Source organism: Cicer arietinum, chromosome 6 (genome assembly GCF_000331145.2).
Source record: "Cicer arietinum cultivar CDC Frontier isolate Library 1 chromosome 6, Cicar.CDCFrontier_v2.0, whole genome shotgun sequence".
NCBI lineage: Eukaryota > Viridiplantae > Streptophyta > Magnoliopsida > Fabales > Fabaceae > Cicer > Cicer arietinum.
Window position 1 is genome coordinate 1,170,733 of NC_021165.2, and position 13,538 is coordinate 1,184,270.

Sequence of the window (13,538 nt, forward strand, 5' to 3'; positions counted from 1 at the left end):
TCAATTTGTCCAATGTCTAAAATAAATAATGGAATTAATAAAAAAAAGTAATGGAAGTTAAAAAAAAAATCATGTAAGAATTGCCAAAAAATGAGTAGTCTCATCAAACGATCAAATCACATCACATCACAACCATCACACCAAACTAAAATTTATTGGTGAAGTAATAAAAAACGGAAGTTTATTGGTTACTCCTATTGATGACGTGTCGCAATACTTAATGATTGCACCTTCTAGGACCAAACAACACGTGGCAAGAGAAAGAACAGACGCGTAGGTTCTCGTAGTGCACACGTCCCCTAGAAATAATGTTTGGCCCATTTTAGAGAGAACTGAACAACCTTCCAGAAAGTTCTTCAAAATTCATGGCCAAAAATAAACGAAACAAATAGCGGCCACCATGATGCCACGTGTATATTAAACCACGTGACATTCCTACGTGGCACCTGCATTTCATTGAAAATGATACGATCCAACGAAGACAACACATTAGGTCACTGATTCTTTCGCTCTTCAAAAATCAAAATTTTCTCTCTCACCAAACAGAAACCGCCACAAAAAAGTTTTGAAATTAAAACTTCACTGAGTTTTCTATTTTTTTTGGTGGGAAAATCACCATGAATGGTGAGGGGTGTGAAACATTGCAAAGAGTGAATGAGAAATTGGTTTACATGTGGGGTTATCTACCAGGAGCTTTACCGCAAAGGACGCCTCTTTTGACGCCGGTTCAAGTTAGGGTTCCGCCGTCTTGTTACAGCTGGAAGGATGTTTCCGGTGGTGGTTGTGGATTCGCCATGGCTATTTCTGGTGCCTTACCATTTTCAATTGCTATTTTTCATTTTGTTGGGTTTTGTTTTCCTTGTGTTGTTTTATTTATTCATTCAGTTATGTAGATAAGAAGCTTGAATTGAGAAAATTTGCATTTTCCGTTTCATTTCCACTTTTAATTAAGTGAATAATTCATTGAACTCTCTTTTGTCTGTGTGGTTTTGTTGGCAACAAACTTCTGTTTTTGTGTGTGTGTGTGTGGAACAATTACTCTCTGTGGCGACCAAATAATATACATTTGCTCTTATTTATGAATATAAATAGAAGAATTTAAGGGTATGTTATGATGGAATGTTTTGGAGGAGAGGGGAAGAAAGGACATATTTTTCTTTTCTAAATGAAAGAAGGTAAAAAATGTTACTAAAAATGAGTTAAGTGTGATTGGAATGCTATATGATCATCTATCATGTAGTATATACCAAAATATACATTCAGTCCTTCAAAACCTTTGTCTCTAAAACCCTTTTAAAGTTAAAAACTCTCCATCCAAACATATTTTTTTTCGCAAGGCTTTACTACTACTATTTTAAACTTGTTTTTGTTACTTTTGTCATTCTCTTGCCCATTCACTCCTGTAAACATTATTGTGGTCCTTATTTCTTTGTGTGCCGATACAATATTTCTGTTTGATGAAACTGACAAGGTAAGGAAATCTCTTCAGTTTGAGTGTAGCTTTTAGTATTGTTGTTATTGTTATTTGAATTTGAATGATTGTATTTGTAATTAAGGTCACTCGTTTTTTTCTCTGATTTTTTCCTTTTTCTTTGAGGAACTAATGACAATGTGTATATCTCTCCATCCATCTGCCTCTTTTGGCCCTCCCTCCCTGTGAACATTTTCTTTTACATTTTATTATCGAAAAAGATTCATCATTGATCATACTGTCTTCCTTATTCAGAGCCAGGAAAGCTCATAACATGGGGTTCGACAGATGATCTAGGTCAAAGCTATGTGACGTCTGGCAAACACGGGGTAACACATGCATAACTATATAGAATGATATCGTGTCTCTTGTTTCTTTGTCAGTCAATTAACATTTTTTATAATTTATTTTTGTAAAGGAAATTCCAGAGCCTTTTCCTCTTCCAAGTGAAGTGTCTATTGTAAAAGCTGCTTCTGGGTGGGCACATTGTGTTGCTGCAACGGGTAAGCTTCATTTATTTAAAATTGAATCTGTAGTAATGTCTTGCTTGAGAAATTATCCCATGCTTTCTGTTAATTTCATGAATATTGAATTTAAGACTAACTCTAGAAATTATATCTTTCTGGGTAATTGATTGTATGTTTTGACGGTGTCATCCTGCAATTATATTTTGATGTCCTGTTGTAGATTGTGGAGAAGTTTACACATGGGGATGGAAGGAATGTATTCCTTCTGGGAAGATATTTGGTGAACCTTTGACAGGGGTAAGTCCCGAAAAAGATGTACAAGGAAGGCAGAGTCCATTCTTGACAGAGCAAGGTATGTCTAACCTCTATACAATGGACATTTGTCTACAGATACCTGCCCCTCCTAGGAGGTGGTCTAAGCTTAGCCAAGGTCTACAAAAAGGAGTTGGGAGAGCAAGGAACTACTATGATAAAACATACAAAGTTTGAAACCCCAAAAAGAAAGAAGAAAAGAGTTTTGCCACTTTATGATGTACAAAGAAGGATACTTGGTCTTTATCTAACTCATGTAGAGTGGTTTTGCAACAGTGAGCCGTCATTCTCAAGTCTCAAAATCCACACGAGGAACTGTTTCTAGTGGAGAAGAAAGTACTAAGAGAAGGAAAGTATCTTCAGCAAAGCAAACAGCTGAAACCCCATCATCTGGTGATGATATTCTAACAGCAATGCCGTGTCTTGTCACTCTAAATCCAGGGGTAAGGATAGCAAGTGTTGCTGCCGGTGGGCGTCATACCCTAGCTTTGTCAGGTATCGACTTCATTATGGACTATTTAGTATCGTGAGCTTAAAATTTGATGTACTGTGACAATCTTCTGGGTGAAGTTTCATTTTTGTGCTATGGAAGATCAGAAATGAAGTCTTAAACATGTCATTAACTGTAACTTTCTGAATTTTCAGATATAGGACAGGTGTGGGGCTGGGGCTATGGAGGTGAAGGGCAGCTTGGTCTGGGTTCCAGAATACGTATGGTATCCTCTCCTCACCTTGTTCCTTGTATTGATTCCTCTTCTTATGGCAAAGATTTATCAACATCACTGGCTCAAGGAAGCATGAGTTCAGAGGGACAAAATTTCAGGATTCCTGGAAGTTATATAAAGAGCATTGCCTGTGGAGGTCGACATAGTGCAGTAATCACAGGTACGGCTGTGTAAGTCTTTTTAGTATCACAAATCAACATCTTTTAGAAAGCCTGCATTAGTTTCTTTGGGGAACCAACAGTGAGAATATCCAGGTGCTTAATTTATAATGCAATTCACCTGACTGGCATCAGGATTGGTGATTAAGGTGTTTAGAAAGAGAAAATGCTTCTAAGTTAGATGGTACAATCAGATATGTAATTATTTGATTTAATGAGAGGGAAAAACAACAGGTCCTTACATAGTTACATGTGAAAATATCAATAAATAGTGTATCTTTCTTGATGCTAGATTAAGAACTGAATTGTTAAAATAAAGAAAATTGAACAAATTTCATAGTTGCTTATTATGTCCTAGGTTTCTGCTCATTTAGTTTTTGTCATTTTCAACGTTCACATACTGATTTTTTAATATCTATCTGCTCAAATGACAGATGCTGGAGCGGTGCTTGCGTTTGGTTGGGGACTTTATGGACAGGTGATTTAAGGGAACTAGGGATACTTTTGGATACTTGCATATCCTAGTTGGCAATGTAAATTATTTCCAGTTATCTGCATATTCCTTCTATACTTGTAGAAAGCATGTGCTGAATTCCTCTCAGTGAAGACCATGTGGTCACCTTCTCGGGATCTCAATAAGATACAAAGATTAAATGAAAATTTATCAGTTGGGCTCCATGTGTATTCTTGATACGAGATGTATCAGCCATTGCTCGTAGACCTTCTCTTAAGTACCTCCTTATTGGCATTAACTTTATTGCATAAGTTTGCATGTCACCAACATCGTTTTAATTTTGCTGGATAATACTTCCTTGCAAAAGGCACTTACATTCATGAGTTTTTTTATTTACATAAAACAAGATTTCTTTTTTTCAACTTTTAACCATTCTTTAGGATCAACATGTAGGTAAGTAGAATATGAGAGGCCAAAAGCAATGTAGATGTTGAAGATGAGGTTCACTCTAACAAGGGATAATCTGTTCCATTCTTTTACAACATTTATCTTTTTGTTTGCTCTCTTGTTTGATGCATGCTTATGCTTGTTATACTAAATTAAGTGTTATCTTGTTTTGGAAAAGTGCGGGCAAGGAAGTACCGACGATGAACTAAGTCCGATTTGCGTATCTTCCTTATTGGGTATTCGAATAGACGGAGTTGCTGCAGGTCTGTGGCATACTGTCTGTACATCTGCTGATGGTGATGTATACGCATTTGGTGGAAACCAGTTTGGGCAGCTGGGAACCGGTGATGATCAAGCTGAGGTACGCCCTAGCTGTTCCACAGATGATACACACTCCCACCCTTATTGTCTTTAAAATTTGAAACAAAACATAATGGTATGTTTATGGGTCCATTTGTTCAGGAATTTTCCTTGTAAAACTCAGTTTTTCAGAATTTGTATGAGGTCTGGCTAACCTTTTTTTTAAGAATCAGAATCTTGAAATAATTTTTTTTCCTTATGTTGTTTTGAGCAGCTTCTAAAAAAATAATCTTTTAAACAAATGGATCTTATATTATTGTCCATGACTATATCATTATTGCTGTCACCTTCAAATTTTCTTGAGGTATTAATATACTATGTGATCCTAGTTTTTAATTGTTAATTTGACTTATGAGGCAGACTCTACCAAGACTACTGGATTGTCCGAGCTTGGAAAATATAAATGTAAAGACCGTATCTTGTGGGGCTCGTCACACTGCACTAGTAACAGGTATGTCATATCAATCAGACCTGCGTCGAATTGTTCCACAATTGAATTCACTTTAATGCATCTCTAAACACTGCTAGACTTGAATTCATGTATGATTTCTCAATAAAAAATCCCTTTTATAAAATGAAATCTGGAAGGGTGTATCCGTCAAGTACTGAAATGTTAACACTTGACATCTTCCTTGAGGTTTTTCTCATAGTTTATTAAAACTGTTTCCATAAAAAATACATGGTTTTTTCCCTCAAGTTTAGTTTAATTACCTTATGCCAAGACAACCAACTAGAGCGACAGAAAATAACGGAACAATATTTCCTTTTTAAGAGATGAAGGATGCCCGTGCTACTATGCTTGTGAAGTTGATAGCAGACCTCATACTAAGAGGGTCTATCTGAAAAGGGATAAAGAAGAAAGTAGTTAATGATGATGTGACTAGTAACTAACAGAATGTTGTATTACAGAACATATATAGCAAGTAAGGGCGAGTTATTATAATAGAAGGGATAAGAGAAGTTAGGGGTTGAGAAGTAACAACTAAGTGAAGAGAGTTTTGGGTTTCCTCGAATTAACCCAACTGAAGTAACAACCTAGTCACATTGGCTAGCAATGTTAGTAAAATTTCCCAAGTCATGTTTCCTTTACTTTCTTTTTCTTTTAATACCAGTTGAATCTATCTGAAGTCAATAATAACATTTGTGCTAGCTATTTGAATAATCTTTGGAGGGTTGGCTATGATTTTGTAAAATTTAATATATGTCATAATCTAAGCCCACCTGATAAAAAACTCTACATACTGGAACTGAACATGATGGTAAAGAAGGACTTTGAATTCAGATAATACATTGATGATTACTGTTTTTTACTTTCACAATATTCATACATCTTCTTTTTTGCCTTATTAACACTCCCATAATTGTGGTGCCAGTTTCTTAACATTATGCAAATCTAATTTCGTATCTTTTTTACATTGTAAAAATATAAAAGAGTGATATTTTCATGTCTAGTTTTTTTCTTTCTTTCTGAACAGCATATTTTCATGCCTGTATTAGTAGATTATCATAAGTTCTCCTTTTGTTTTTGTTTCTTCAAGATAATGGAAAAGTCTTCTGCTGGGGATGGAACAAGTATGGACAGGTGCGTATATTGCGCTGCCATTTAATTTGTCTCCTTTTTATTTCATACTTTAAAAATGAATATTATAGAAATTTCTACATGACATGTATGGTATTTAAGTAATAAGGTTGTAATTTTGGTGAATTAATGGCAATATGTTCTTGTTATGGTATTATATTGTTCTCTTAGTTGAAATTTCTGTTGGTCGCAGCTGGGCCTTGGGGACATCATTGACCGCAACGTTCCTTCCGAAGTCACAATTGAAGGTTGTGTAGCTAAAAACGTTGCATGTGGTTGGTGGCACACTCTTCTTTTGGCAGAGTCACCCACTTGATGTCATGCTTCCTCAAGGCTGTGAACCCAATTTTGTTAGCTAGCTGTTCTTTTTATTGGTCAAAGGGTAATTAATCACTAAGTCATGTATATGTACATACAATAGTGGAATAATTATGCAAATATGTTTGTATTGTATTCTTTCATGGTGTGAATTACCATGACTGGCTCTAGCTTTTAACAACATCGATAGTATGTATATTTGGGAAGGAAATTTTGGGTCCTTCCCATCTATGTAACTTTATATTTCAAAGTGTAATATGTAGTTTTATAGTAGTAAATTAAATATCCTGTAGGTTGGTAAGCTGACTCCTAACATGAAGTTGTGGGGGGTATGGGGAGGTTCTTTAGATTAAGTATATATATCCATGCAAGCTGGGCTTTGAAGGTCAATGCTAAATGTCCGCGCTGAAATTAAATCTATTATATAAAATGCAAATTCTAGTGGTTTCCTCAATAGTGATTTTTTATTCCAACTTGGCTTGTACTTATTTTCAGATTATTCTGCGGCAATCTAACATATGACGAAACTTGAATACTTAATTTGTTGATAATAGATATGATACATATATATATTTTTTAATTAGTTTAGTTCTATAAAATCTTATAAAATCCGCTATATTCTTTGAAAAAAATTAAGCTAAGGGTTGAAAATGACATCTCTCTTTGTAACTTGCACATATGATGTGCTAGTGAAAATATATTTTTACAAAAAAGAAGAGAGGGTGGACTAACACCGGCAAGATACAAAGATCTTATCTTGTGAACAAATTGTCGACAATTTTATTTCGTATAATCAAATATCTCAAAGCATCTTAATTTTGAATTAATTTAATGTTATGTGTATAAGCACTATCCACTTTTGTCCACAAATATTAAAATCATATTCTTTTATATCATACATATCTATGTGACGAGAGAATTAATAATAAACAGGTGCTAAGATAACAGCTCCATAGAGGCGAACAACCTACTTGAAAAATAATTAAAGCCAAAAGTCACGAGAATTATATCTTGCTTCATATTATCTCCTTCTCATTCACGGATCTAAGTAGCGTTCTAGATGCTTGGCGGCGATTGGTCAAAGCCCAACTTATTCTTTGGACTCTACATCTTTACAAAATTTATCTTATGATAATAGTTTTAAATGTTTTTCTAACAGCTAGTTTGATTTTTTTTTCTTCTTTTAACAAAATGACGAGTTGACTATATAACTAGAGGCCTCCGTGTAGTCACTGTTTTGCCTATTGGTCTAGCACCTTATTAATGTTTTAATTTGTTCTCAATCCATTTGTTGATAAGAGTGAATTATATCATTTTTATCTCACACTATGTAGGAAAATTATAAACGAGAATCAATCCGAAAATTATTTAAATAAAGATTGAATAAATACTTTATGGATGTGGGATTCGGCGATGAATTCTCATATTAATTTACTCATCAAAAAGTTTAATTTATTTAAAGGAGATTAAATAAAGAAATATATCAATCAATTTGAAAGTTTTCCTACTTTATAGTAAGATATCGTTAACTAATCCTAAAAAAATTTATATAAAAAAAATAGTATATTCGTAAAATCTCAATAGTAAATTTTGTCATACAAAAACTAGTAGTGTGAGATAATTATCAACTTTGTTTTAAATCATTAAAATCAATGAAAGTAGAAATACTAATTTAACTTAGCATTCCGGAATATGATGTATTATCAAAACCAAAAAAATATAAGCTTAACTATAATAATATACATTATATTCAAGATTAAATACATTCACTTGTATAGAAAATAAAAATACTAATTTAACTTAGCATTTAATATACACTTAAAAGGAGGGAATATGATGCTTTATCAAAACCAAAAAAACATAAACTTATGTCTTTTCCTAACAAGTGAAGGAAATAAGAAATAAAATCATTGTTCATATTCTTATATACTTTTTTATATGGATATTTCTGTTGTTACTTAGTTTCTTTTTTCCTTCATCAGAATTTAAATCCAATTTTTTTTTAATCTTTAATTTAAATTTGTTGGACTATTTAAACCCTATTCTTATTCTTGTCATTTATTTAGAAAAAGAATGTGATTGGTAGAATCCAAAATTATACATTTTGTTAATCATACACACACTAAAGTCAATATTAACATATTTAAAAATATGATCTAACATGCCAAATAGTCAACTAAATATGATAAGTAAAATTTATCAAACAAGATTAATTATCGACAAATGTGGTAAATATTCTACACCTACGATATATAATTAATGAAAATAAATTATAGACAAAATGTGTTCATTAGTCTTTTAAATAATGAGAAATCTAAAAAAAGATCAAAATGTTCTCATTTTAAAATTTAAAAGTTAATGTTGCAAATAAAATATAATATAAATAAATAAATAAATAAAAAACTTATTATATAAAATGTATTTTAACTTATTTAAAAATATAGAAGATTCCAAAAAATAAATGACTTAGTTATTAAAAATAAATTAATCTGTAGCTAAAAGACGACTTAATATGGCGTTTGTAATTTCAAAAAATATAATTATGTTTTTAGTAGTACATCTAAAATGAATATTCTAACATCTTTTTGATAAATAGTAAATAAAATTGGAAGAGTGATAAAAAAATAATTGTTATGCATAATTTAAAAAAAATAATGTTTTTTTTAAATTAAAGGAGGTACTAGGATCATTTAAGGTAAGTTAGGAAAGTAAAAACAATTTACCCTATATTTTGTAAATTATAAATAAAACAAAACTTTAACCAAAGGTTAAGATATCCCTAAAAAAACAAAAACTTATGAAATAAAATAATATATATTGACTTTTGCCTACCAATATACGTGAGCCGCCAATAAATTCAATCTTTATATTGTTCCAACCACAATAATCGATGGTATAAACGGTAACGAAAAAGATTTAATATATAATATATAAATTAAATTCTAATCACAAATGTTAAATATTAAAAGTATTTATTTTTATTATAATTACATTGAAAATCATCTCATCTTTGTGATATGTTTAAATGAATGACGAAAAAGAAGTTTCTATTTTTCTAACATAAATAACCACCTTTTGATTTTGCAATTTTACGCACACAAGACAACATCATGAATCAAAAGACACAGTTCTCTCTTCTCCCACCAATGAACTCAACAACAATCCTCCTCCTCATAACAACCTCGCTACTTCTACTAACATGCGCCACGCACGTGACATCCGTAACGCCATGTCCACCATGCGGAAACACCACCGTACCCTTCCCACTCAGCACGACCGCCACATGTGGAGACCCTTTATACAAAATCCGTTGCAGCTCCACCGGAACACTAATATTCGACACACTAAACAACTCCTACCCCATCGAATCAATTAACCCGAAAACCCAACGGTTCGTAATCCAACCCGCTCCACTTATCCCTAACACGTGCACAACCACCGATAAAATTCACCAAGGGATCCAGCTTAACAATACTCTCCCTTTCAACATCACCAGCTCAAATACCATTGTTTATCTCAATTGTACCGTCGAGCTTCTCCGATCACCGTTGAACTGCTCATCCGCGAGTCTCTGTCATTCTTACATCAACGCAACCGCTTCTATTTCCGCGTGTCAGTCCGGTCCACTTTGTTGCACTTACCGAACCGGTGGTTCGAGTAACTCTTACATGATTCGTGTTAGGGATTCAGGTTGTAGTGCTTATTCTAGTTTTGTTAACCTTGATTGGGGTCTTTCTGTGAACCGTTGGTCTAGACCCGGTTTGGAGATTCAGTGGGTTTCGCCTAGAGAAACTGTTTGTGGGTCCCAAAAGGATTGTGATTCTGCCACGTCGACTTGTGGGCTTGATTCTTTTTCGTCTAATGGGATCAAAAGGTGTTTTTGTAATGGAGACCTTGTGTGGGACCCTATTCAAGGGCTGTGTACTAAAAGTGAGTTGTAGGGAATTATAGTTCTTTTTTTTTTCTTCCTTGTTTGGTTGTACGTTTAACTAATTTAGAGTTTTGGTTTGACTTTGAATGTAGAAATTACTTGCCTGAACCCGGATGGATGTCATGACTCGAGCGATAAGACAGCCATAATAGCAGGTATTTTACTTTTCACACTTTTTTTCTCCTTTCTATTTTTAAGTGTTGAAATCATGGATATAATATGATTGAATTAGGTGCTACTATCTTTTAGATATTTTTGCTTTATTATTTTTATTTTATAATATTTTCTTTGATGTCAATTAGTATAAGGTAAAATACTTGATTTTTACACAAATTAAGTAATTATAATTAATTTCGTTAGTGTAATAACCAATTTTTTAGTTGTGATCCTCTATATCCAGCTGTCACATTGCCAAACAAGTTGACTTCGTCAATCTGATTGCTGTTCAAGTTGATTTTGGAAGGAAGATGTGCCGAACATAAATGGCACAACATGGACCTCAACTAACACGCGTATAAGATTAAAAGGATTTGAAATAATGGTTCACATAAATTATTATATACTATAGTAACTTTTCTTTACTCAACATTCTACTATTAAACTAAGACTTGAAGAAATTGGTTAAACTAAGGAATAACACAAAAATGAAATTGTTCAAATAATGATAATTTTTATAATTTACTATATCTATATATAAAAAAGAATTTAATAAACATAATTCTCCTTCAATTTCATAATACGTCATATTAGAATTAGACTTAGAGTAAGAATAGTTCATTGGATCTGCCGACTCACTTGTCATCTACATTATTAGTTTGAACATTTGCTGTAGTGACTCGAATTCGAATCCAGAATCTCCACTTTGTATATGTGGGTTTATTAGTGATATTTGAAATTTCATCAACCGACAAAAAAAAGAATTAGAGTATGAAATACATTAAAATTTTCTTATAGTGGGTTTGTGGGTTGTTTTGAGTTTAACTTTAATGTCAAGTATGTATATTCAGGTACAACATGTGGAGTTGGTGCTGCACTCCTCCTAGCAACAATTGCCTTTCTTCTCTACAAACGCAACAAACGTATATTAGAAGCCCAACGACGCTTAGCTAAAGAGCGTGAAGGAATTCTAAACGCAAGTGGTGGTGGCAGAGCAGCCAAACTCTTCAGTGGCAAAGAAATAAAAAAAGCCACAAATGACTTCTCCGCTGACCGCCTTCTCGGCATTGGTGGCTACGGTGAAGTCTACAAAGGCATTCTTCAAGATGGAACAACAGTAGCCGTTAAATGCGCCAAAATTGGTAACGCCAAAGGGACTGACCAAGTCCTCAATGAAGTTCGCATATTATGTCAAGTTAACCACAGAAACCTTGTTGGGCTACTAGGTTGTTGTGTTGAATTGGAACAACCAGTTTTGGTTTATGAGTTCATTGAAAATGGTACACTTCTTGATCATTTAACAGGTCAAATGCCAAAGGGTCGTGCTTCACTTACTTGGAATCATCGGCTTCATGTCGCACGCGACACTTCGGAAGGTCTTGCTTATCTTCACTTCATGGCTGTTCCTCCTATTTACCATAGAGATGTTAAATCAAGCAACATTCTTCTTGATTTTAAGATGAATGCTAAGGTTTCAGATTTCGGGTTATCACGGTTGGCTCAAACGGATATGAGTCATATCTCAACTTGTGCTCAGGGGACACTTGGGTACCTTGATCCTGAATATTATAGAAACTATCAGTTGACTGATAAAAGTGATGTTTATAGTTTTGGCGTTGTTTTGCTTGAGCTTTTGACGTCTCAGAAGGCTATTGATTTTAATAGGGCTTCCGATGATGTGAATTTGGCGGTTTATGTGCAGAGGATGGTGGAAGAAGAGAAGTTGTTGGATGTTGTTGATCCTGTTTTGAAGAATGGAGCTAGTAATATAGAGGTTGAGACAATGAAGGCGTTGGTGTTTTTGGCTTTGAGTTGTTTGGAAGAGAAGAGACAGAATCGACCTTCGATGAAAGAGGTTTCGGAGGAGATTGAGTATATCATTAGTATTGCCTCTGCAAAGGGAGTGGAGAAGTAGTTTACTTGTATGATGCTGTTTTTTATGATTTTGTCTACACTATACATGAACTTTGATTATGTTTATGCTTGTTTGTAAATTTTAATATAATATCTATGTTAATTTACCGAGTGAAATGAAGTACTGGTGGAAAACATGATTTAAGGTTTTGTAATTGCTTTGATTTCATGTATTTATGTTTGCAAATGCAAAATCATTATCCGTGTTATACAGCTGCATGTTTGCAAGGACTAATAGAAATGCTAGCAGAAGTTCAATATATGGTCTTAAATTCTGTTCAGAAATATTTGGAACTTATAGGTTTGACTTGTGATATGGTTTAACAAGTCCTTGAGTCCACAAGGAAAAAGTTCTGCAATATTTGATGAATAACTGAAAGTTTATGTTCACCTTAGGTTCAGTTTGTTGGTATAACTTATAAATTGATTAGAAAAATATGTGAATCAAATTAAAAGACCTAATCAGGATATCAATTCACACCACTAATCAATATGTAATTTTTTAATTACATGAATTAACTACAAGCTTTCCTGCAATAATTAAATATTGTTAATAACTCAGGTCAAATAATGAGTGTTTTTATTTTATTTTAATATTTTCATTATCTATCTTAAAAAAACTTAACAATCATCACATATTTACCAACCACGGGTGTATAATGATCTAAAAACACAGTATTTGTTTTATGGTCGACCATAACAACTTGCATGAACATTTTGATACTACATATTTTATAATTTTTGATTGACTCAAATCTACACATTAAAAGGTGTTTGTACAATTCAATGCTACAAACCAACTTAACCATAAGTACTAGACAATTTAATAAACTAAATGAGAATATCTAAAACCTATTATGTTTAGTTGTCACAAGATTATGATTATGTAAAAACATATGCTGCTATGCACAAACAAACAAATCCTATCACTAATTAATTAATTATATATATATATATATTATTTTAATGCGTCTCATTTTACTTGAAACAAAATCTTTAATTAAGTAACAATTCTTTGTGAATCAACTTCATATTTCAAAAAAATTAATTGCCGAAATATTCTCAATTTTGAAACAAATCACTTAAATAGATTTCAAATTTGAATACTTTTTATTTAATCAAATTCATATCTAAATCCTTATTTTATAGCAACAAACTGTATTAGCCATAACGATAGCTAAATAAATATAACAAACTTTATATTTAATTTAAACTCAAATATTTGATTTTAAAAAACACTAAATTC

General features: G+C 32.9%; 2 protein-coding genes across 3 annotated transcripts; both read left to right on the top strand.

The window, feature by feature from the left end:
* Positions 1-372: 372 nt before the first annotated feature.
* LOC101489646 (ultraviolet-B receptor UVR8-like) lies at positions 373-6,745 on the top strand. 2 transcript variants are annotated; one of them, XM_004503121.4, is made up of 11 exons: positions 373-807; positions 1,727-1,800; positions 1,890-1,974; positions 2,159-2,290; positions 2,527-2,745; positions 2,896-3,135; positions 3,568-3,611; positions 4,213-4,395; positions 4,755-4,845; positions 5,933-5,976; positions 6,167-6,745. In XM_004503121.4, exons 1-11 carry the CDS (start codon positions 618-620, stop codon positions 6,287-6,289), a joined length of 1,425 nt encoding a protein of 474 aa, XP_004503178.1. In that variant the 5' UTR covers positions 373-617; the 3' UTR covers positions 6,290-6,745. The 2 variants fall into 2 exon arrangements, with proteins under 2 accessions (XP_004503178.1, XP_073226432.1); XM_073370331.1 differs by lacking the exon at positions 3,568-3,611 and having other exon boundaries at positions 374-807; positions 2,896-2,966.
* Positions 6,746-9,326: 2,581 nt separating this feature from the next.
* LOC101489969 (wall-associated receptor kinase-like 20) lies at positions 9,327-12,501 on the top strand. Its single transcript, XM_004503122.4, has 3 exons — positions 9,327-10,221; positions 10,315-10,377; positions 11,230-12,501. The coding sequence occupies exons 1-3, from the start codon at positions 9,402-9,404 to the stop codon at positions 12,291-12,293; spliced, it is 1,947 nt and encodes a 648-aa protein (XP_004503179.1). The 5' UTR covers positions 9,327-9,401; the 3' UTR covers positions 12,294-12,501.
* Positions 12,502-13,538: the final 1,037 nt, after the last annotated feature.